At 42.3% G+C, this 25589-nt stretch overlaps 1 protein-coding gene and 1 long non-coding RNA gene across 2 annotated transcripts in view; both read left to right on the top strand.

Moving 5' to 3' along the window:
- Positions 1 to 4459: 4459 nt before the first annotated feature.
- otog (otogelin) overlaps positions 4460 to 25589 on the top strand; it is a 61563-nt gene continuing 40433 nt past the window's right edge. Inside the window, exons 1-24 of the mRNA XM_019867230.1 lie at positions 4460 to 4973; positions 5124 to 5181; positions 5523 to 5577; positions 7794 to 8571; positions 9833 to 9931; positions 10106 to 10263; positions 11943 to 12101; positions 13035 to 13156; positions 14214 to 14422; positions 15262 to 15392; positions 15656 to 15762; positions 16029 to 16138; positions 16385 to 16510; positions 16596 to 16704; positions 16864 to 16928; positions 17648 to 17778; positions 18042 to 18148; positions 18415 to 18524; positions 18771 to 18896; positions 18982 to 19090; positions 19250 to 19296; positions 20143 to 20288; positions 23421 to 23553; positions 23800 to 23977. Of these exons, the coding sequence (XP_019722789.1) occupies positions 4895 to 4973; positions 5124 to 5181; positions 5523 to 5577; positions 7794 to 8571; positions 9833 to 9931; positions 10106 to 10263; positions 11943 to 12101; positions 13035 to 13156; positions 14214 to 14422; positions 15262 to 15392; positions 15656 to 15762; positions 16029 to 16138; positions 16385 to 16510; positions 16596 to 16704; positions 16864 to 16928; positions 17648 to 17778; positions 18042 to 18148; positions 18415 to 18524; positions 18771 to 18896; positions 18982 to 19090; positions 19250 to 19296; positions 20143 to 20288; positions 23421 to 23553; positions 23800 to 23977 (3452 nt within the window). The 5' untranslated portion in view covers positions 4460 to 4894. The remainder of the gene's footprint in view (positions 4974 to 5123; positions 5182 to 5522; positions 5578 to 7793; positions 8572 to 9832; positions 9932 to 10105; positions 10264 to 11942; positions 12102 to 13034; positions 13157 to 14213; positions 14423 to 15261; positions 15393 to 15655; positions 15763 to 16028; positions 16139 to 16384; positions 16511 to 16595; positions 16705 to 16863; positions 16929 to 17647; positions 17779 to 18041; positions 18149 to 18414; positions 18525 to 18770; positions 18897 to 18981; positions 19091 to 19249; positions 19297 to 20142; positions 20289 to 23420; positions 23554 to 23799; positions 23978 to 25589) is intronic.
- On the top strand, positions 20979 to 21816 carry LOC109514268 (uncharacterized). Its single transcript, XR_002167958.1, has 3 exons — positions 20979 to 21091; positions 21355 to 21461; positions 21728 to 21816. It is a non-coding gene; the product is annotated as an uncharacterized LOC109514268 (long non-coding RNA).

Below are 25589 nucleotides of genomic sequence, written 5' to 3'. Positions count from 1 at the left end.
TGGATGATTATGCAACATTGCTTTATTTTCTGCATCCTAGGTGAGTTCTGCCGGAACTTTCAGTATCAGATGTTTAGATTAGTATGTCAAGCTTCTTTTTGTTTTGTTAAGTTAAAAAAACAAATCAAGCTAGAAGTCTGGTTTGTTCACAATTTTTTTTAGAACCAATAAGCGGTTCAGATCATGGATGGATGATGCAGGAGAGAAGTGTCTTGTTTGCATTGCAATTCTTTGAAATAAATTTGTTTTGAAATGTCGCATACCATTGACTCTGTATTTAAATGCTGTTTTTAGTTTTACAGGGAAAGCGAGTGATTTATAATTAAATTTTAACTTTGTTAACTGCTGTATCTGTTGAAAACATTTCATGATGTGGGTCATTCCAGAATTGGAGGACATTTTACATTCCACGCATCAAATTTCAAATAATCTACTTACAAAATAACTAAAAATGTGCAGTTTCTGAGTGAATTTACTGAGGCCAACATTTTTTTAAAAAGGAGAAAAAAGTTGAATAGTTTTTAAAATACCAAATCAGTCGAGTACCTGCGGAAATGCCATTTTTCCTTTGTCCCACCCCCATAATGACCGGATTGAATCTCAAAACAGTTAAAGTGCATTACAACACTCCTTTAAACTGGGAGGTCCAAGTTGTGAAGTTCACACCAAGCTCCAACGTCGTCTTTCATGCCAACAGCCCTTACATCCGATGACTGCTCTCCTCCTTCCTCTTCTCACTCCTCCTGGTCGCTTCTTCATTGGCTACATTTCATTTGGCGTCACCATTTGGAGCCTTGATTTGGGAGTACAGTACAGTAATCGAGTTTTGGGATTACAGTTTACCGTGTCACCTGGTTCACACTCTTTACCAGTAGATGGCGGTAATGCACCTGAACGTTTCTTGCCGACCGCCAGATAACTCCATAAGAAGAAGAAGCGACCAGACGAGAACAAGGAAGCAGGCAAAAATGAAGACAAGTCCTCCCCATTTTAGTCGAACAATAAAACCAGAGAAAATCCCACAGGATACATTTAGAACCACTTTACAAACCATTTTGAGGTGTTTGTGTAGCAGTTACACAACAATTTAATGGATAAATATACAGTAATCACAATGCATCGTCAGATGATTGAATCGAGTACCCTCCACTTTTCGAGTGTCTTCGTTGTACTGTTGTGCACGCGTGGTTATTTCCTTCCTATTGTCTACAATAGTACTGTATTTCGATATTTTACGATGGTTTGCTGGCTGTAATAAACATCGTAATGGCAGTGGCAAGAGCTTCTTTAGCTTCCCAAGTGATGAAGTAATACGTGACCAGTGGATCCGGAAAGTCAATCGGAAGGGGGCAAAGTGTGGACAACTGTGGGTGCCAAGCAAGCACTCCAAACTCTGTGCTGATCATTTCGAGCCGGCGTGTTTCAACAAAAGTTGAGCAGAGAGCATTGGGTACACGGGTATTGTTCGACCCAATCGAAAACCAGCTGCGGTGCCAACCATTTTTCATTCGACAATCATGACTTCAAACCAGATTAAGTGGGAAGAATATTAGCAGCTGCGGTACACCCGAAAAGAGGAGCACGCAAGTGGTATAGAGTTATTTTAATATACCTACAACTCTATTAATCACGCAAATAATGATGAATATGCACTGGGTGTGCCCCTGCACATTGGTCGGGGCTCGGTGGTTGAGATCAATAGTACCATTTTTAGTACATGATTTATTTGGTGTTTACGATATTTGTCACTGTAATCACAGTACCACGGTTGCAAATGCAGACAAATATCAGCTTTCTCTCAGAAGTTGAAGCTGGCCTTTTAGCTCCCTGTTACTACTAAACAAGAGGACAAACTTAGTGATGTAAATAAGAAAAACAAAATTGTCCTCTTCTGATCATACGCAGAACAGGGTTGCATGAGACAGAGTGAGACATTCAAACAGCGCTAACTTTGTGATAGAAATATTAAAAATAGAAGAGAGGACATACTTTTGCTCGACCCATACATCTTTTTGAAAACTGTTTGATGTCAATTCCAGCGAATCATGTCATTCACTGCTTTCTCCTCTTCTGACAAAAGCACTCGATATCCCAAATTCGCAATGAGCAGTAGCCGCTATCTCGGCCCAGCTGTCTCTTATTCTTATTTATAGCATGATAATTCTGTACAAATGGTATGGTTGCTTTTGTCTGCAGCATTCGTCTCCTCAAAAGAAGGCAAATGATTGATGTTGCACTTTACTAAAAAGAAGAGATCAGTGCTCAGAAAGCCGCTTTGCACACGTAAACGCGTAGCAGTATTTAGAAACATGGTACATATGTTTACAAAGGTTATTTTTTCACAGTAGATGTTCTTTATTGTTCTTAACTCCTGTAAGAAAATGCGGGTGCCATGTTCACAACAGTTTAAACCCAATAACATTAGAACAACTGTATATGTGAGGATGAGGGAGCGTGGCCCCCCTCCCGATGTGATTTAAAAAAAAAACATTGATAAAATATATAAAAATCAGACCAACAAAACCTTACACACACTCTGACTTATCAAGGGGTTTATGCTTGTTCCCAAATAAAGCGGCAAGGCCTGCATCACTGTCATTCCAGATGGTGTCTGAGTTACTTGAAGCGACAGAAGTGGATGACAACACATCAAATCATGCTGATGCTAATGTGGAAATCAAAGTGATTAATCAAATGCATATCACTAAGCCATTCAGTAATCAGACATCTTCAGTAAAACGTAATGTCAGTATTCTTCAACTGCTTTGGTCAATACTCCTAATCATATCAAACTTACCTCCTTTTCAGGATCTTCGAAATGGGATGCAAGTGACATCTCCATTGACCCTGAATGATAAAAAAGTTTGCCCAGCTGTGAGAGCAATTTTCAAGAAGACAGAAGCTAGCTGGGCAGGAGATTCCAAGAAGACTGAAGCTATGTGGGCAGAAGATGCAGGTATAGTATATAGCACTTGTGGCTTATGGAAAATGCAGCTCAAGGTGCACTGCGCAGCATATCAGGGGTACCCAACCATAAGGCCGCAGTTCGTACCAGAGACTGAACAAAGTGCAAGCGCTTCTGTAATTCTGGGTTAATGGTCATTAGGCTGCTGTTACAGTGTGTACCATATCACAGCCTTGTTTACATTTCATGAACAGCCGTCTCTTCATGACTATGGGTTGTGCACGACCAACACCTCATACTGCAGGACCCTAGTATGTATGGATATATCTGCTGAATGAATGAATTTACCGTATATTAGGGGTATAATGAAAGCTTTTTTTTTTAACACCAAATCGTCTTTATATAAGGCTCAACAAATCCATAACAAGTGACATATCGCTATTTTTTTGTGACCTCAAATTAATGCTCTAATGCTAGAATGCTGTAAGTTTCTGAATTTATTGAGAGGAAAGGCAAGGCAGCTTTCTGTACTGTATACAGTATAGCACATTTCCTACACAAGGGGACTCAATGTGCTTAAAAAGGAACTATGTGCTCAGTGGAAGATCAATGAAATATTGTGTTAATGGGTATCTGATACCCACAAGTGATAAGTTCATCACAGAGCAAAGCAATTTTTTAAGTCATTTGCTACGCGGGGACTTAGTTCTAGCAAACCCACGTTTTCATGTGAGCAGGGAGATACATTCAGATCAAGCTGAAAATAAAATGCTCGCCTTCACTTGTGGCAAAAACCAATTAGACCCTGTTGACTTGGGGAACACCAGTTGCTTAGCATCTCTTCGGATGCAGATCCAAAGAGTCATCAAGGATCTTTGTCAGAAGTACACAATTTTGCAAAGTACTCTCCCCGTAGATTTCACTGACATTGATGAAGATGATGTGACCTTCCTCGACAAAATAGTGAACATTTGTTGTGCTCTTTCAAATGTCTCTGTTGAACCGTTTGAGTAACTGCATGATTTAAGCACATGCAAGAGTACATGAGTGGTTGCCACTGTACAAATACAAAACACGTAAACAAAAGTGTGCATATTTTGCATTACCTGTAAATAAACCAGAATGCCATTTCTTAGACTCCTCCTGTGCTTTTTCGTTTTCTTGGATTTTATTTTAAACTTAAACTCAGTCAAGTGAATTCATTGCAAAAACAAACACAGGACTGGTAAATGCACATCTGACACCTGCTCTGAATGGGAATGGGTGTAGCGCAAAGAAATGCTCACACTGTGGTTGCCGAAAATGAGAAAATACACTATGAAGGTGTGACGAACATTCCTAAGTTGTCATGTATGGGTGCTGGTACTTTAACCTGGTTAAATGGACACTTGTTTGCCCATGAATTTATGGTAGAAGTACATGCACAGCAGGTCGATTTAATGTTTTGGTTCAATGTCGAGTCCCTAAAATGTCCTTCCTCCCTACACGTTTCCATTCTGATCTTGTTCCCATATCTGAAAAATGAAACTCCCTTACTGTGTGACACAAAGCATACTGGGGTGGTTGATGCCCTTCACACGCCAATCGAAGCCAGGGCAGCTAGAGACACTGAGCGTACCGCACTGAAAATGGAGTTGTGGCTTCCTTTGGGGATTGTTCAGGGGTCATGTTGATCAGCTACACTTTTGCGCTGAGAATTCAGTTGCGGCAAACAGGCTAACCCCGATATTATTGCATGCCCACACTTGTATAGTTTAATATCTCTGCAGAGGCGTTTCGACAACCTCACTGGCTTGGTCCCGCCCACCAACTCACCCGCCTATGCATATTTTATGCTAATGAGCAAGTGCACCAGCTCTTCAGGTGCTCGCCAAGCGCCTCGAGGATGAGCCGGATGGAGCAGAGCAGGCAGCAGCGGGAGTCCAGCCGGGGGGATTTCACCAGGTGATGCTGTCGAAACCTGACTGACTGAGGATCTGCAAAACACGAATGGATCCCTACTTAGGACTTACTAGCTGGGAAAGGCTTTTGTACTTTTTCATTTTATATTTTAGCTTAATTTATCCAGGTGAGTCAATTTGATAAAATGGTGATACAACTTTCATGTGCTGTCATGAAAACAAAAAAGCTAGGTGATAAAATGATGAGTTTGTTTGCTTTTACATCCTGTATTTCGAAACAATATAATTACTCTCCTGACAATTTACCTTGATTTCAGTGCAACTGTCAAGGAGTGATGTGGACGTGGACAATTCAAACTCAGATGAATTATATAAGTAAGTTGTCATTTGCATTATTTTAGATGAAAAGAATATATCGGCTACTAGCTTCATTTGTTATACTCACAGTCGTGAAGAGGTTTTTGTTTCATGTGAAACTGTTAATTGCCTTGATATTTTTTCCAAAGGATACGCAATCTTTTTTTAGATTTTTTTTTTTTTTTGCAGAGAGCAATTGACACAACTTTGACATGGCCTTTTGGGAGATATTTTTAAACAGGCAGATGTTGATTATTCCCTTGGTTGACAGTTTGGTTTTCTGGTTGATATGCTGATGGGGGAATCTTGAGGGAGAGCGGCAGCGGGAACAGACCTGTCCTTGTTCTTTCTCCCAACAGCAACAGCACCAGGATAAAGCAGCAGAAATGGGACACCACTTCCCAGGGAAGGCAGGTAGGCAGCAACATTCACCATCCATGCTGATGGAGTTGCTGGGATCAGTGAGATCCCCCTCAAAATCTTGACTACTTACACCAAAACATGAGCTACCGAAAGGATTGTAACAACTCTCTCGCCAGGCCCATCTCTCATGACATATTGCTCATTATTCCTTATTTGGTCATTTCTGCTCTTTTTTTTTTAAGCATAATATTCGACCCAAAGTATAGATATAAGATTGTGTCAGATTATATTTTGGAAATGTTACATGTTCTTTAGATTTTTTTTTAAAAAACAATTCACACTTGATAAACTTACCACTAGAGAAAAATAATAGATTCAATCTTTTTTCATATACTTTACTCCACGAAATAAATACATAGCCTAAACTCCATCAGCTTGGTTTTGTAAATAAACATGAGGAAAACACTTTTGATGAAAAATGCCCATAAAATGTCTCTTCGAAACAACACCCGTAATATTTCTTCTGTAGGAACAGACGTGAGAAATTCCCAAGAGGAAAATAGAAAAACTCTTTGGTTGTCTCACTTCACTTATCAGTGTTTCTCATCAGTCCCAGTGTGGTTGTTCCTTTTGTCCAACTCTCCTTTGGCTCAGAAAGGCGTGAGAAAACAACAGAAGCTATAAAAAGGAACAAAACAATTAGGAGCACGGGTAGCGGGTCGCAGGTCACAGGCGCACGGAGCAGATCTATCTCATGTTAGATCCCCCCCAAAAAACCTTTGTCGTTTTGCGTTGGTTGTCCAATCCTTGACATCTGGGTCAGCTGCAATGTGGCCAGTTTTGTTTCACTCTCAGTTTCCGCTTCTGACCTTTGCTGAATAATTAATTGGATATGCCCTCCCCCAATACTTCCCTTTGCCATCTGCTTCGTTCTTGCTCTTTGAGATGAAAGCCTTGGCTTGAGAGCTCAGGTAGCCACAGAACCTTGAGTCTAAGGGGCATTTCTTGTTTTGTCTGTAGAAGTGAACAATCTCAAGTTAATTTTATGTAACTTGTAGGGCATTAAAATCACCGCCCTCTTGCACATTTATTTCAGTAAAGCATATTCTGAATGTATCTCCTGGAGTGTATTCAGTGGCATGCTTTGGTGGCAAACTTTGTCACCCATCAATGACGACTCAGTCGCAGTTACTTGAGGTGTGACAAAGCAACAGGTGTCGTGTTATAGCTACCTAAAATTGGAACAGAGTTCAGAGAATGCCCTAATATCTGCAAAAGCAGTGAATTACCAACATTTGAAAATCAAAAGTCTGGAATGATAAATGCGTCACACAGGGAGGTAACAGTGGTCTCTGTGATGCCGAGGAGCCGAGCCACTTTTAGCAAAAGTCTTATAGCAGCGACCTAAATGGGATTTAAGTGTTCATGAACAGAAACGTTCCCAAATTGTTGGAAATACTTCATGAAGCGGGTTTTGTAACTATTTCTTTTCACCATGCTGGGTAGTTGGCCCTGCGATGGGTAGTCAGCAGGTGGGGCTGCCACCTTACAGCACACTGACAGGCTGCGAAGCCCTGACATGAGTCAGGGGCGGAACTGCTCATTTGTGCCATCCTAGTGTTGTAAGCCCCCCAAGGTGACAGGCTCCCCAATGCACCGAGCCCGAGCAGGCACTAGGTAGGTTTAAGCTGAAGCATCATCTAAGAAAGCACTAGCAGAAGAAGGAAGTGGGACTTGTTCTTGGAGTGATGCTGGTCTGCTTCCTCAACACTGCCAAGGTCCCCTTGAGCCAAATTCTCAAATTCCTCAGCAGTGCCCCATCACTTTGACACTTTCTTGTCCATGTGTGTAACTGAGCGGAAACCAAATCCGCGCCAGCTGCCCAAATGTCAGGGCTCTGAACCACTGTACTACCAATGGGCCTCTGCTTACAATCACTCATAACAATATTCAAGTACTGTTCTCGATACTGTACTCGAAAAAGTTCTGTATGTATGGACAGGTAGACACCTTAGTCAGTGGAAGTGTTGCTGTTATTTCACATACAAAAGCTTTGCTAGTTCCAGACTTTCATTCATACAAAATGACCATTCTACTTGCAATGATATTTACAATTTCTTGCGTATTGTAGCCTTCTGTGTGAAAGTTGTTCTTATGAAATCCAGGCACCCTAGTTAGTACATCCTGTCAGGATCAGGTTACAATTTTTTAGGTCGACTGGTTATGCCAGTAAAAGGCCAACAGAGTGTCAATTTCCTTTCTTTTAGGGATTTCAATCAACAGATGTGCCATTCGTTCCCAACACATCATCTTCAATGGAATCTCTGGTCAGTCAAAACGACACAACCACGACTGCCAAGGACTTGTCGAACACATCTCTCATCTCCAAAAGAAGACTGGACTTGAACTTTACAAAATTTTCATCAATTGTATCAGCCGGTACATTACCATCAAGACCAGAACAATCCAAGCAACTACAAGTGACCACAGCATCTCTCAGCCAACTACCAAATAGAGCTGCAGCATCCGGCATGGACTCAACCAGCAAAGCACAATCCAAACAATCCTTAACCACCTCAGCAATCTCTAAGCCATCCTCAACCCAGACAGTGCTCAGGAGCCAGTCACCAACCACTCTGGCTTCAGCCATCCAATCGGACAGCCTTACAACATCCTCACATACAACACTAGCCAGAAAATCCTCAGTCACCCCATCGACTCAAGCAGGGATACAGGCAAGTCAGTCATCCTCCAGCCAATCAACAGCAAGGCAGTTTCCAGTCAACCAAGCAGTAGCTTCTGTAATTACTCGCCAAACAGCCAACCAATCCAGAAATAGATTGGACACATTGACCAGCCCACTGTCATCAAATCCATCTCCTTCTGACAAAGCTCCGATTGGTTCAGTCAAACCATCAACCCAAGCACCAAGTAACCCAACAGGAAACCTTGCAAACAGAATCTTCTCTCATGATGAACGTCCAATTAATGCTTCGGTTTTCACCAGAAAGGCAAAAGAAGCCCTGCGGTTTCATTTGATTTCAGGTACATTTTCACTTCATAAACACAAGAATGAATGTATGCAGTCGGTGTTACGAATCTGTCTGAACTTGAACTTTTCTGTGTGGGTTTTACTCCTGTCCAAAACATGTATGTTGAGTTGAGACTCGAAATTGTCCATCCATTTTCGGAACCGCTTTATCCTCACATGGGTCGCGGGGCGCGCTGGAGCCTATCCCAGCTGTCTTCGGGCAATAGGCAGGGGACACCCTGAACCAGTTGCCAGCCAATCACAGGGCACACAGACAAACAACCATCCACGCTCACACTCACACCTAGGGACGATTTTTGCAATCAGTCTGCCATGCATGTTTTTGGAATGTGGGAGGAAACCAGAGTACCTGGAGAAAACCCACGCAGACCTGGGGAGAAAATACAATGTCCACACGGGAGGCCGGAGCTGGAATTGATCCCGTACCTCTGCACTGTGAGGTCGAAAGAGTACCTGGAGAAAACCCACGCAGACCTGGGGAGTAAATGCAATGTCCACACGGGAGGCCGGAGCTGGAATTGAACCCCGTACCTCTGCACTGTGAGGTCGAGGAAATTGTGTGTGTCTCTACAATCCACCCCCCATCTTTGAATGTGACTTTAAAAATTGAAACTCTCCATTATACCCCCACTTGGTGAACAGAAGGAAAACAACCTTTGCCTGACTAATGAACTCCTCCATTTGATACCTTCACTTGCGTGTGATGTGGCTGAGTGGACACACATGCTGGGAGCCCAACAAACAGATGGTGTCATAGGCCAAGTGAGGAGCCATTGTTTGGTGATGTGTGCAGTTACTGGCAAGTTAAGAATAATACAAATAATGCATCAGATTGCTTTTCTGAACAAACTTAAAGTGCTTCACAATTTGGAGGGGCCCAACTTCTCCAAATGCCAGATGGGGACTTTTGAATTTGACAATTGTGAAGCTTGGCTGTGCACTTTGGGTGCAGTAGGCAGTACGTTCGAATCTCGACTCACGCCTTCCTGTGTCGAGTTTGCCTGATCACCCTGTGCCGGTACTACAGCTTCCTGCCAGATTCCAAAAACATCTATAGTTGAAGACTAAATTGTCCATCCATGTGAGCGTCAATGGTTGTTTGTCTTAAGTGTGCATGTGGACTGCGATTGCTTGACGGCCAGTCCAGGATGTATCTCATAGAAAGTAAGATAATGAATAGATGGGTAATCTATGTCTAAAAAGCATGTTCCTGAGCAACAGTGTACTGTAACTACTTTTCTTAATCTCTTGTAGAGTCATGTTCTTTTCGATGCCTGAATGGTGGTTGGTGCACTCAATCCAAGTCATGTGACTGCAGCCTATTTCAGGCCACTGGCCACCGGTGTCAGACAGGTACATCTTATGAATAATTTAAAAAATACCCGGTCAAGCTGTGACTGAAGCCCCCCTAGTATAGCTCCTGATGCTTTGTGCATGGACACATGATTTGATCGCTCTTCCTTTTCTTTAGCCTGAACTTGCAAATTCTATCTTGATTATTTCTGACTTCCCGGTTCATGTCCTCAGTTCCAAATCCTGGAGCTGAGAGGGAGATGACATGCAGAACCTGGGGTCAATATAACTTTGAGACCTTTGATGGCCTCTACTACTACTTCCCTGGCCGATGCACATATACGCTACTGAAAGAGTGCGAGGAAACACCTCAGGCCAGCATCGTTGTCCAGGTGAGTTATGAACACGAGGACCGTAACCCTTTCTTAATGTTTCAAAATTTTTGGATTGATGATACGATCCGAATATGGACCAGATGGACATTGACTCAGACTAACGATGGTACAAAAAAAATGTTTACAGAAAAGCAAATAACCAACAAAGTATAAACAGAAAGCGCTGGCAACACAAAACCAGGAAAAGCCAATTAGAACAAAAAGACACTTGCAAACACCAACAGACAGCGCTGGCAACACAAACCCAGGAAAAGCCAATTAGAACAAAAAGACACTTGCAAACACCAAGGTTACTTTGATCGCCGAAAATACACACCACGAAATGGCAAAAGTTCAAATACACGCAAGTTAAATAATCCAAGAATAACAAGAAATGCAAAATTACTTACAAAACAAGAAAACTATTGAAACAAGAGCGACTATAACCATGAACGAGGCATCTAGAAAATTTCTCTTGAACAAACGGCAAGCAAGGTTAATAATAGAAGTGCATGCAGTGTTGAAATGTCAGGCTTTATGAAGCTATTGTCAGCCCATTGCTCGCTTTGTTGCGCAACGAAATGACAAGAAGAAATGTAAAATAAAATTCATTTACTCACCAATGTCGTGCCTGTTCACTGAGATGCAGATCTACGCGAGTGTCCCCAAACGTTTTTAAACGCACCGTAGCTTGTAAGTGCCCAGCCGTTTCCTTGCTGCCTTAGTAAAACAATCCAGTGTGGCTCCAAACACCAAATCGGTCAGTTGCAAGCAATAGGCATTCCCAGCAGTACAATTTGCAGCATTTCACAGAGGCTGTGAGCCACGGGTAGCGTTCATAATTGCTCGTCTGAAAATGACGGACAAACTCTTTTCCTTGCTGGGACAGGTTAGCTAGCGCAGGAGTTGGGCGACCTCTTCGCACAATATCCAGCTTTTGGTGGAAGGTCTGTCTTGAAAATTGTGTGGAAAGTAGTTCCACAACCAGATCAACGTCTTCTCCTTCAGCCATTTTGGGTTAAAATGCATTGACAGCTCTCGCGGGTGGCGCTCATCCAATGTTTTTTTTTTTTTTTAAATCTTTATTGAACAAGTCAGGATACAATTCTCAGGAAACAGAAAAGGCGCTAATCCAATCACCGAACGCGCACGGCCAGTCTCGACGTAAGGCCTTCTCGCTAGCCCTAGTACGCAGACGAGAACAAGTCAGGATACAGGATAAAGAACACGAGGCTGGGACTTGTCCATCCGTGTGAGCGTCAATGGTTGTTTGTCTTAAGTGTGCATGTGGACTGCGATTGCTTGACGGCCAGTCCAGGATGTATCTCATAGAAAGTAAGATAATGAATAGATGGGTAATCTATGTCTAAAAAGCATGTTCCTGAGCAACAGTGTACTGTAACTACTTTTCTTAATCTCTTGTAGAGTCATGTTCTTTTCGATGCCTGAATGGTGGTTGGTGCACTCAATCCAAGTCATGTGACTGCAGCCTATTTCAGGCCACTGGCCACCGGTGTCAGACAGGTACATCTTATGAATAATTTAAAAAATACCCGGTCAAGCTGTGACTGAAGCCCCCCTAGTATAGCTCCTGATGCTTTGTGCATGGACACATGATTTGATCACTCTTCCTTTTCTTTAGCCTGAACTTGCAAATTCTATCTTGATTATTTCTGACTTCCCGGTTCATGTCCTCAGTTCCAAATCCTGGAGCTGAGAGGGAGATGACATGCAGAACCTGGGGTCAATATAACTTTGAGACCTTTGATGGCCTCTACTACTACTTCCCTGGCCGATGCACATATACGCTACTGAAAGAGTGCGAGGAAACACCTCAGGCCAGCATCGTTGTCCAGGTGAGTTATGAACACGAGGACCGTAACCCTTTCTTAATGTTTCAAAATTTTTGGATTGATGATACGATCCGAATATGGACCAGATGGACATTGACTCAGACTAACGATGGTACAAAAAAAATGTTTACAGAAAAGCAAATAACCAACAAAGTATAAACAGAAAGCGCTGGCAACACAAAACCAGGAAAAGCCAATTAGAACAAAAAAACACTTGCAAACACCAAGGTTACTTTGATCGCCGAAAATACACACCACGAAATGGCAAAAGTTCAAATACACGCAAGTTAAATAATCCAAGAATAACAAGAAATGCAAAATTACTTACAAAACAAGACAACTATTGAAACAAGAGCGACTATAACCATGAACGAGGCATCTAGAAAATTTCTCTTGAACAAACGGCAAGCAAGGTTAATAATAGAAGTGCATGCAGTGTTGAAATGTCAGGCTTTATGAAGCTATTGTCAGCCCATTGCTCGCTTTGTTGCGCAACGGTTTCCTGGATGACCTAACATCAACGTGACAGTCTCCTTGACTATTCCAGTTCATGGGTACAGGGAAGCTGGAAGTTTCTTGAAGCCACCCCACCCCCACTAATCACCGTTCAATCATAGGACTGCCAAATCAGACAACCATTCAGTCACATTTTATGTAGAGCAGTGGTCTGCAAACTTTGTTTTTGCACCATGGACTATTTTTACGTACAGTAATATGTTGACTTGTATGGCAAAGAAACAAATAACAAAAATGTAAATGTAGCTTTCTTTTTCTTGGAAATTATAAGATATTTTTCTCATCATGTATATAAAATCCTCACATCATCATAAATCTGGAGCTGAGGACAGACAAGTTTAAACAATCCCAAACTAAAGAGAATGTTCTCCTTGTACCATGGTGTATGCAATTCAAAAAGGACATGTTTTTATGTCGCAGGTGCACAATGATGCAGACTGTGGCTCCGAGTCTTACAGCTGCCAGCGCTCGGTCAGCCTTTTCCTTCCATGGGAGGGTGAGATCCGGTTGCACGCCACTTACGTGACATTCAAAGGGCAAAGGTTAGGAGTTGAAACAAGATGGAAAAAGTTATTTTGCATTATCTTTCGGGTCCTTCTTTCATAAAAATGATTCAAAATATGTTTTGTATTTTAGTTTTTCAATGTCTTAACGGTCTTGGGCCATCTTATTTAGCTGACCTGCTTTGATCATATGAACTGTCGCGGATCCTGAGGTCCTCTGGCACTGGCCTTTTAATTATTCCCAGGGTAAGGAACAAAACACACGGTGAGGCTGCATTCAGCCATTTTGGTCCCCAGCTATGGAATAACCTGCCAGAGAACATCAGGTCGGCAGAGTCTGATGATCTTTTTAAGAGGAAGCTTAAGATAAGATATCCTTTTATTTGTCCCACACTGGGGAAATTTACAGTCAGAGTTCAGAAAGGAAACCAGAAAGGCACATCTTTTTCGCTTGGCTTTTGAATAACTTATTTATATACTTATTTTAATGTCAGCCTTTTATATTTATTTATTTACTAATTGTTTTAAGAGCCAGTGTTTCCTCTCGGGGGTGGGGGCGGGGGTGTCAATGCTGGGAGGTATGGTTGCTGTCACTCAGCGTGGATCAGGTCCCCTTAGGTGCTTTTTTCCTCATACGGTTTCTCTGTGCCTTGCCGTGTCTTCTTAATATCAGGATCATGTGCAAGTTTTGCACGTGTGTGTGTGTGTGTGTGTATGCGCACGCGTGCAGGCATAATCATGCTTGTGGGGATATATCTTTGTGTATGTTGAGGGTGAGGAGGGTCGTCTTTTTATGTTGTAAGTTTGAAATGTTTTAACTGGACAGAGCATTGAGTTGCATTTTTACGTATAAAAAGTGCTATATAAATAAAGTTCGATTGATTGATTGATTGATTAATTGGTTATATTCATTACAGCAGCAATTATTCAATTGCTGAATTCCCATGTTTAATAGTGTTAACATTTCACAACTTATTTTCCTTAGTGTTGGAATAAGGGCTTCCTGTTTTTCAAAGACTCTATGTACTAAAGAGAATGTGCTACTCAATACTTTTTTGATTCATGATTCTATTTTATGATTAAAAAAATAATCCAGTTTGCAGCTTCCACATCACATCCATGACCTGCATCTAGAGCAGATCTCCCAGTACGTGTTGGTGTCGCAGACGCAAGGCTTCACGCTGGCCTGGGAAGGACGCAGCGGCTCAGTCTACATTAAACTCAGCCCAGAATTTGTGGGCAGAACCTGCGGCCTGTGTGGGAACTTCAATGCAGATGTAGAGGATGAACTCAGGGCCAGCTACGGTAAGATCACCTTGTTAGCAAGCAGTCTAAAGTGACTTCTTTTTTTTGAAGATGATATGCAGGTTATTTTTGGTTTGGTCATGACATTTTTTTTAAACAGTTAAAAACACTGAATTCAAGTCAAGTCAACTTCATCGTCGAATGTGCTCTATGTGAAACATGCAGCACAGATTCAATTTCTTTCCTCTCAACCAGAGGAGAGAGAGAGATGAGCCGCTGCAGGTGCCTACGTCAGCATCAGCAGAACAGTTAACATAAAATTACAAAATAATACAACACAACACATAAGACACTGACAGTCGTCCAATCTTAACCACTTTTTCTGCATGCATTTTGTTGTTCTAAGCAGTAATAGATGAAAGACGAGACAATTAAAGTGTCCTTTCACCAGTGGATCAAATACTTCATGCTGAAAATGTGCACTGCTACAAGCTAATTTTGAAAGCAAACAAGAAGCTGTAGCGTCCATTGACGAAAAAAAAGATTGGCTCACATCTCCTGTCCCATGTAAATCCGCTTCAATTCCAAGCGGCGACTCAAAGTTCCACATCCGCATCTGCGCTCTGCTGATGCTCCTTTTTTCTCATAAAGTTATATCATACACACGAGCATTTGTAAAGCATACTTCAACAACCTTTGACATATGGTGTATTCTAAAGATTTGCCACAATAATCTGCATTTTGTAAAATACAGAATTAGGTCCAACAATAGGAACAGCTGACCATGTTGAAATGCTTTTTGTTAGAAGTCCACAGTTGACTGTTTTAGATGAAAAACCAAATGACATACATGACATTGCTTGAAAATTATGACAAGCAAATTTGTGCAACTTTTGCAGGTGTCCTTACTCATGAAATAGAAATATTTGGAAACAGCTGGGCGGAGACAGCGCCTCTCCAGGCCCCATGTCCCACGGTGCCTTCTGGTTTCCCCTCACCTTGTACAGAAGTCGATGTGCATCTCTTGCTGGTAAGAATCTCTGACAAAGACTCATTCATGGCAATATACTGTATGTATATATGTATGTATGTATATATATGAGTGAGTAGTGTATTTAAGAGCTAACCTAATTATTGTGACATAATTCTTTTGTTGACTATAGTAGTGACATAGTATCACAGTATTGCAAACATTTGGAGGAGGCATCGTACATTGTGTCAACCACGACCATTCATTTATAGTTTTGAAGATTGTTGCTATAAATGTAATTCATTTCCTGCTCTTTCCATCAGAAAGTGGAGGAAATATGTTTAATGCTGCTGGATCCACCATTCCAAAGCTGCCATGACTTTGTCAGCCCCTTGTCCTACATGGCCAGCTGCTTCAACGACATCTGCTTGTAAGAAAAAAAAAATCTGCACGAAGTTGCGCTTGTCATTTTCAGGTGTGGCAAAATTCTCTCTCTGAGGTCTTGTGTGGAATATTGTGTAACTCAGGAGTTTTCAAAGTGCTGGACAGTGATCCTCCTACAGAGAACATAAATCATCTGCGTCTCCTCTACCTATACATTCACTCACTCTAATAAGTGTGTAAATGTTGATGTCTGAATAAAGCAACAATACAAAGCCATTACAAGTTTACCTAGTTGTGTACCCTTATTTAAAGGTCAGGTCCAACTGATGATGCGGTATGTCAAGTGTTTACGGAGTACTCCCGAGCCTGTGCCCATGCTGATCATCCCCTGAGCAGTTGGAGGGACCATATTCCTCAGTGTGGTATGTTTCTGATGTTTCTGTTTATTCTGGATGCCCAATATGGCCGCATGCTACTAGCATGCCCCAAAATGTCCTATTTCCTAATTGGCATAGATGCTCAATTTGAATAAGTTTTCATCACACGCTCAAGACCTCAAGAATGAGGAAATGCTGAGGCCGATTTTAATCAGATTTGTGCATACTCACCCGATGATTTATCTTCGAACCATTTTGTGTCTTCTTTCTTTTTGGGTTAATTGCAACCAGTGAAGGAGTGTCCTGAAGGTCTGCAGTACCTTGAATGTATCAGCTGTTGCCCATCATCCTGCAAGCAAGAGCGAACATGCATCGATAGCAGGCTGGCCTGCCTGGATGGATGTTATTGTCCCAATGGTGATTCGATCATTTTCCATTTGTATGATGCCATTTTTTTGACCGTTGAAGAAATGAAATTCATCGTAGATTGTTCTGTGCTCAGGTTTGATACTTGAGGACGGCAGCTGTGTGATGCCTTCTGACTGTCCCTGTGAGTATCATGGCGTGTCCTACCCATCTGGACAAATCGTACAAGAGGAATGTAGAAACTGGTAAGACACATTATGGCCTTTTGTGATTTTTATCCTTTCAGCCCGTGTGCCTTAAATGAACCATTGACAGACCGATGTGTCATTATTTTTTGCTAAATATAATATCTGTCACAATGGCCCACATTATCAGATGACCAATGTATTTCCTTTGCGTGTCAGCACATGTGTAGCTGGATTGTGGAACTGCACCGAATACAACTGCCCAGGTTGGTCTCCACCCTCTCGTAATGGCTGCATTTTTACAAAGTTATCTGATCAGGTATCACAAGGCAATGATTAGTGAATGACTAGTGAATTTAGGCCGGCACGGTGCCATAATACAACACAACACATAAGACACTGACAGTCGTCCAATCTTAACCACTTTTTCTGCATGCATTTTGTTGTTCTAAGCAGTAATAGATGAAAGACGAGACAATTAAAGTGTCCTTTCACCAGTGGATCAAATACTTCATGCTGAAAATGTGCACTGCTACAAGCTAACTCACAGTGCAGAGGTGCAGGGTTTGATTCTAGCTCAGGCCTTCCTGTGTGGAGTTCTCCCTGTGCCTGCGTAGGTTTTCTCCGGGTACTCCGGTTTCCTCCCATATTCCAAAATGGAACACCCGCATGTAAATCCGCTTCAATTCCAAGCGGCGACTCAAAGTTCCACATCCGCATCTGCGCTCTGCTGATGCTCCTTTTTTCTCATAAAGTTATATCATACACACGAGCATTTGTAAAGCATACTTCAACAACCTTTGACATATGGTGTATTCTAAAGATTTGCCACAATAATCTGCATTTTGTAAAATACAGAATTAGGTCCAACAATAGGAACAGCTGACCATGTTGAAATGCTTTTTGTTAGAAGTCCACAGTTGACTGTTTTAGATGAAAAACCAAATGACATACATGACATTGCTTGAAAATTATGACAAGCAAATTTGTGCAACTTTTGCAGGTGTCCTTACTCATGAAATAGAAATATTTGGAAACAGCTGGGCGGAGACAGCGCCTCTCCAGGCCCCATGTCCCACGGTGCCTTCTGGTTTCCCCTCACCTTGTACAGAAGTCGATGTGCATCTCTTGCTGGTAAGAATCTCTGACAAAGACTCATTCATGGCAATATACTGTATGTATATATGTATGTATGTATATATATGAGTGAGTAGTGTATTTAAGAGCTAACCTAATTATTGTGACCTAATTCTTTTGTTGACTATAGTAGTGACATAGTATCACAGTATGGCAAACATTTGGAGGAGGCATCGTACATTGTGTCAACCACGACCATTCATTTATAGTTTTGAAGATTGTTGCTATAAATGTAATTCATTTCCTGCTCTTTCCATCAGAAAGTGGAGGAAATATGTTTAATGCTGCTGGATCCACCATTCCAAAGCTGCCATGACTTTGTCAGCCCCTTGTCCTACATGGCCAGCTGCTTCAACGACATCTGCTTGTAAGAAAAAAAAAATCTGCACGAAGTTGCGCTTGTCATTTTCAGGTGTGGCAAAATTCTCTCTCTGAGGTCTTGTGTGGAATATTGTGTAACTCAGGAGTTTTCAAAGTGCTGGACAGTGATCCTCCTACAGAGAACATAAATCATCTGCGTCTCCTCTACCTATACATTCACTCACTCTAATAAGTGTGTAAATGTTGATGTCTGAATAAAGCAACAATACAAAGCCATTACAAGTTTACCTAGTTGTGTACCCTTATTTAAAGGTCAGGTCCAACTGATGATGCGGTATGTCAAGTGTTTACGGAGTACTCCCGAGCCTGTGCCCATGCTGATCATCCCCTGAGCAGTTGGAGGGACCATATTCCTCAGTGTGGTATGTTTCTGATGTTTCTGTTTATTCTGGATGCCCAATATGGCCGCATGCTACTAGCATGCCCCAAAATGTCCTATTTCCTAATTGGCATAGATGCTCAATTTGAATAAGTTTTCATCACACGCTCAAGACCTCAAGAATGAGGAAATGCTGAGGCCGATTTTAATCAGATTTGTGCATACTCACCCGATGATTTATCTTCGAACCATTTTGTGTCTTCTTTCTTTTTGGGTTAATTGCAACCAGTGAAGGAGTGTCCTGAAGGTCTGCAGTACCTTGAATGTATCAGCTGTTGCCCATCATCCTGCAAGCAAGAGCGAACATGCATCGATAGCAGGCTGGCCTGCCTGGATGGATGTTATTGTCCCAATGGTGATTCGATCATTTTCCATTTGTATGATGCCATTTTTTTGACCGTTGAAGAAATGAAATTCATCGTAGATTGTTCTGTGCTCAGGTTTGATACTTGAGGACGGCAGCTGTGTGATGCCTTCTGACTGTCCCTGTGAGTATCATGGCGTGTCCTACCCATCTGGACAAATCGTACAAGAGGAATGTAGAAACTGGTAAGACACATTATGGCCTTTTGTGATTTTTATCCTTTCAGCCCGTGTGCCTTAAATGAACCATTGACAGACCGATGTGTCATTATTTTTTGCTAAATATAATATCTGTCACAATGGCCCACATTATCAGATGACCAATGTATTTCCTTTGCGTGTCAGCACATGTGTAGCTGGATTGTGGAACTGCACCGAATACAACTGCCCAGGTTGGTCTCCACCCTCTCGTAATGGCTGCATTTTTACAAAGTTATCTGATCAGGTATCACAAGGCAATGATTAGTGAATGACTAGTGAATTTAGGCCGGCACGGTGCCCGACTTGTTAGCACGTCCGCCTCACAGTGCAGAGGTGCAGGGTTTGATTCTAGCTCAGGCCTTCCTGTGTGGAGTTCTCCCTGTGCCTGCGTAGGTTTTCTCCGGGTACTCCGGTTTCCTCCCATATTCCAAAATGGAACACCCGAAATTGTCCCTTGGTGTGATTGTGAGTGAGAATGGTTGTTCGTCTATGTGTGCCCTGCAACTGGCTGCCAAGTTCAGGGTGTCCACCGCCTACTCCCCAAAGACAGCTGGGATAGGCTCCAGCACCCCCCGCGACCCTCGTGAGGATAAAGCGGATCAGAAAATGGATGGATGGACAGTGAATTTAACTCTTCTTATTTTGGTGACTGAATGGCAGTACCTGTAAAAATACATGTTGAGGAGAACTGGATGTGAGGTTACTGGTATGTGTTGCTGGCAAAGTGAAACAAAATACATGGAAATCTATTATGTTCTGTATTTGCTTGAAGTCTGGTACATTGGTATTTGAGGCACAGCTTTATTTGCTGCAATGTCTTTTTGAGGCACAGCTTTATTTGCTGCAACGTCTTGCTCTATTCCAGCATAAATACGAATAAGAATAGGATTTTACCACCATAGCTTCCATTTCCATTCATTTTCTCCCTTAGTTACCCAATTTAAAACAAGCACGAAGCAAGGTGCAGGAATGAAAATATGCACATTCAAAAATTCTGCACCCAGCCTAATTTAGAAATTCTTCCCCTTGCCCAACAGGTGAATGCTCTGTGACTGGCGATATCTATTTCCAGTCATTCGATGGGCGTATCTACACCTTTCCAGCAACGTGTCAGTACGTCCTTGCCAAGAGTCGCAACTCAGGGAAGTTCACCGTCACCATCCAGAATGCCCCTTGTGGAGCTGTGAGTCAACTGCATGTTTGATTTCAATTTGCTTGTACAGTACAAAGACGACAGTGCCCCCTCGCTACTTTGCGGTTCGGTTGTTGTGGATTCACTGTATTCCGGCTTTTCATTTTTCACCATAAATTCGTTAATTGTAGTTTTACCCTGCTATTTTGCTGGTTTTCTTGCTATCTTTCTTCCTTGTAAGTTGTAATTTCACAATTAAAGTGTCCTTTCACCAGTGGATCAAATACTTCATGCTGAAAATGTGCACTGCTACAAGCTAATTTTGAAAGCAAACAAGAAGCTGTAGCGTCCATTGACGAAAAAAAAGATTGGCTCACATCTCCTGTCCCATGTAAATCCGCTTCAATTCCAAGCGGCGACTCAAAGTTCCACATCCGCATCTGCGCTCTGCTGATGCTCCTTTTTTCTCATAAAGTTATATCATACACACGAGCATTTGTAAAGCATACTTCAACAACCTTTGACATATGGTGTATTCTAAAGATTTGCCACAATAATCTGCATTTTGTAAAATACAGAATTAGGTCCAACAATAGGAACAGCTGACCATGTTGAAATGCTTTTTGTTAGAAGTCCACAGTTGACTGTTTTAGATGAAAAACCAAATGACATACATGACATTGCTTGAAAATTATGACAAGCAAATTTGTGCAACTTTTGCAGGTGTCCTTACTCATGAAATAGAAATATTTGGAAACAGCTGGGCGGAGACAGCGCCTCTCCAGGCCCCATGTCCCACGGTGCCTTCTGGTTTCCCCTCACCTTGTACAGAAGTCGATGTGCATCTCTTGCTGGTAAGAATCTCTGACAAAGACTCATTCATGGCAATATACTGTATGTATATATGTATGTATGTATATATATGAGTGAGTAGTGTATTTAAGAGCTAACCTAATTATTGTGACCTAATTCTTTTGTTGACTATAGTAGTGACATAGTATCACAGTATGGCAAACATTTGGAGGAGGCATCGTACATTGTGTCAACCACGACCATTCATTTATAGTTTTGAAGATTGTTGCTATAAATGTAATTCATTTCCTGCTCTTTCCATCAGAAAGTGGAGGAAATATGTTTAATGCTGCTGGATCCACCATTCCAAAGCTGCCATGACTTTGTCAGCCCCTTGTCCTACATGGCCAGCTGCTTCAACGACATCTGCTTGTAAGAAAAAAAAAATCTGCACGAAGTTGCGCTTGTCATTTTCAGGTGTGGCAAAATTCTCTCTCTGAGGTCTTGTGTGGAATATTGTGTAACTCAGGAGTTTTCAAAGTGCTGGACAGTGATCCTCCTACAGAGAACATAAATCATCTGCGTCTCCTCTACCTATACATTCACTCACTCTAATAAGTGTGTAAATGTTGATGTCTGAATAAAGCAACAATACAAAGCCATTACAAGTTTACCTAGTTGTGTACCCTTATTTAAAGGTCAGGTCCAACTGATGATGCGGTATGTCAAGTGTTTACGGAGTACTCCCGAGCCTGTGCCCATGCTGATCATCCCCTGAGCAGTTGGAGGGACCATATTCCTCAGTGTGGTATGTTCCAGGTTGGTCTCCACCCTCTCGTAATGGCTGCATTTTTACAAAGTTATCTGATCAGGTATCACAAGGCAATGATTAGTGAATGACTAGTGAATTTAGGCCGGCACGGTGCCCGACTTGTTAGCACGTCCGCCTCACAGTGCAGAGGTGCAGGGTTTGATTCTAGCTCAGGCCTTCCTGTGTGGAGTTCTCCCTGTGCCTGCGTAGGTTTTCTCCGGGTACTCCGGTTTCCTCCCATATTCCAAAATGGAACACCCGAAATTGTCCCTTGGTGTGATTGTGAGTGAGAATGGTTGTTCGTCTATGTGTGCCCTGCAACTGGCTGCCAAGTTCAGGTTGTCCACCGCCTACTCCCCAAAGACAGCTGGGATAGGCTCCAGCACCCCCCGCGACCCTCGTGAGGATAAAGCGGATCAGAAAATGGATGGATGGACAGTGAATTTAACTCTTCTTATTTTGGTGACTGAATGGCAGTACCTGTAAAAATACATGTTGAGGAGAACTGGATGTGAGGTTACTGGTATGTGTTGCTGGCAAAGTGAAACAAAATACATGGAAATCTATTATGTTCTGTATTTGCTTGAAGTCTGGTACATTGGTATTTGAGGCACAGCTTTATTTGCTGCAATGTCTTTTTGAGGCACAGCTTTATTTGCTGCAACGTCTTGCTCTATTCCAGCATAAATACGAATAAGAATAGGATTTTACCACCATAGCTTCCATTTCCATTCATTTTCTCCCTTAGTTACCCAATTTAAAACAAGCACGAAGCAAGGTGCAGGAATGAAAATATGCACATTCAAAAATTCTGCACCCAGCCTAATTTAGAAATTCTTCCCCTTGCCCAACAGGTGAATGCTCTGTGACTGGCGATATCTATTTCCAGTCATTCGATGGGCGTATCTACACCTTTCCAGCAACGTGTCAGTACGTCCTTGCCAAGAGTCGCAACTCAGGGAAGTTCACCGTCACCATCCAGAATGCCCCTTGTGGAGCTGTGAGTCAACTGCATGTTTGATTTCAATTTGCTTGTACAGTACAAAGACGACAGTGCCCCCTCGCTACTTTGCGGTTCGGTTGTTGTGGATTCACTGTATTCCGGCTTTTCATTTTTCACCATAAATTCGTTAATTGTAGTTTTACCCTGCTATTTTGCTGGTTTTCTTGCTATCTTTCTTCCTTGTAAGTTGTAATTTCCCCTAAAAAAAATACTTAGGGGAAATTTGTTTTAAATTTGATATTGTTTTAAAGCCCAGACCATGAACTTAGGGTCGCGTTCAGAAATTCACTCTGACGCCCACACACGACTCTGAGAGTGTGTGCGTTCTTTTGATTGCAGAATCTAGACGGGTCTTGCATCCAATCTGTCAATTTAGTTATTGACGAGGATGCTAGAATGGAGATTACACTGAGCCACAATGGTGAGGTCTTCATTGCCGAAAAAAAATACTTAGGGGAAATTTGTTTTAAATTTGATATTGTTTTAAAGCCCAGACCATGAACTTAGGGTCGCGTTCAGAAATTCACTCTGACGCCCACACACGACTCTGAGAGTGTGTGCGTTCTTTTGATTGCAGAATCTAGACGGGTCTTGCATCCAATCTGTCAATTTAGTTATTGACGAGGATGCTAGAATGGAGATTACACTGAGCCACAATGGTGAGGTCTTCATTGCCGGACATTACCGCATCTCCCTGCCCTACTCTGACGGTAACCTTTCATTTATCCCCTTCCCGCATTTTGACTTCAATCATGTGTGCTCTATGAGATATTATCCATGAACGTCCTTTTTACCATGTGCATCTACCGTGTCCAGATGAGCGATGTGCAGTAACACTGATCAATAAGTACCAATGAAGTTCTTGATGAATGTTCCAGTTTACTTGGTTTCACAAAAACAAGCATGTAAATATTGCTGATTTGCACTTTACTATAGTCATCCTTGACGTCTTGCAGACAACTTCCACATTCAGGAGCTGTCGTCTATGTTCCTCCAAGTGAAGACGATGTTTGGCCTCCGTCTGCAGTACGCCTGGAAGGAGTTTCGTCTCTACCTGCAGGCCAGCGCACAATGGAAGGATGACACAGTGGGACTTTGTGGAACCTTCAACGGCAACATTCAAGATGACTTCTTGTAAGTGTGCTCCTTTCTGTTCACTAACTCACAAATGTAAGAAAAAGACGACGCGCGGTGATATGCACAAAGCAAGACACTTTTACCTTTTATTTTCACAAAGTCATTTCTATAGCAAGAAGCGCAGTGGTTTTGCAGTCACTTAGTTCGACTTGTGTTCAGATAAGTAGATGTGCAAAGTACAGGGCGGTATGTAGAACATATAGGGGGCCATCCATTGCTTTAGTCCACTCCAGACGGCATCCAGTTGCTGTCATGATGAGGCATTTTGCCCAATTGTCATTTTATAACATAATTATTGTACAGCTCTAAACGTGAACTTCTTTCTCACACATTCTGTAATGCACACTGCTTGGCTCACACGAGTGCCCAACAGGACACTATTCCTCAACAAGGAATTTACTGTGAGAGGTTCACTGTTCCGTGTCGTAATGGGCAGCCGTAAAAGGCGCATGTTGTTCAACAGCTGTAAAAGGATATACATCCGAGTCTGGGACCAGAGGGGGCTATATACAGTATTGCAAGAAAGAAAGTGGATTTCACTCACTTTCTCAAAGTAGGCACACATTGTGTCCTGCCTTTGATGTTTCGGTGGTGGAATTTTGTGCTCGTCTTCAAGCAATAGTGAGGAATGGTAACGCTGACAAAATTCCAGCACTGTGTTGACAGAACTGCGATTCAAAGCTTTTACTTAAATTAGAATGCCATGAAAAAGTTCAGTTTTTTTTTTCAAAAAGTGAAACTCGTGTTATATACTTTGTATGATATACAGTGAAAATATCATCAGATCGGAATGAAATTTTGCACAGAACCTTGTACCATAGTATCGACAAGAATTTCGACCCGGCCCGACGAATCCGACAAACTTTTTTTTTTTGCCATGAAAATGTGGACCACCCTAATATATATATATATATATGTGCCCTGGTGTAGGGCGGCTGGATAGCTCAGTTGGTAAGGCATCGGTTTGGCGTACGGGAGACGGTGGTTCGAATCCCGCTTGGGGCAAAAATGAGCACATAACACCATCCAGTGTTGGTCCTTGGGCAAGATCCTTCACGCTAATGCCTACCTCATGCAATGATGAGAGACAATAAAATGAATGACATGCCGGCTCAGACGTCGCCCGGCCAAACAAGGTCTGCGTCAGGTGCTGGGGAACCAGAGCACCTTGATGAAAAATGGGCTACTGGAACAAAGCGGAGATGGGCGAGATGCGATAACATGGCTCTGTTGGAATGCTACGACTCAAGCAACCCTAGTCAGAGGGGTTACATGCAGAGAATGTGGGCTAAATCGTTACTTCAAAACCCACAGTCACGGTTGACCACGAAACAACTAGTAGCTCGTGTTCCAACATCCACAAACGGCAACTGCTGTCACAACTTGAGATTGATGAGGTACAACGCAGGTTCCATGGTGAAGGGCCCCAGGCTGCCAGATCAGAGGAGGAGGTCATACCAGAGATTGGGAGGCAAGCCCCAATGAATGCAGATGATGAGATTGGGAGGCCAGCCCCAATGAATGAAATGCTGAGCGAGGCAGCAACTGACCTGAAAGCTAAGATCATGGCGAGAATGAAAGCTGGGCAACCTAGAAACCGATTACAACG

The sequence above is a fragment of the Hippocampus comes genome, unplaced genomic scaffold (assembly GCF_001891065.2).
Source record: "Hippocampus comes isolate QL1 unplaced genomic scaffold, H_comes_QL1_v1.1 scaffold2, whole genome shotgun sequence".
Classification (NCBI taxonomy): domain Eukaryota; kingdom Metazoa; phylum Chordata; class Actinopteri; order Syngnathiformes; family Syngnathidae; genus Hippocampus; species Hippocampus comes.
This window is presented reverse-complemented; position numbering and strand designations above follow the sequence as displayed.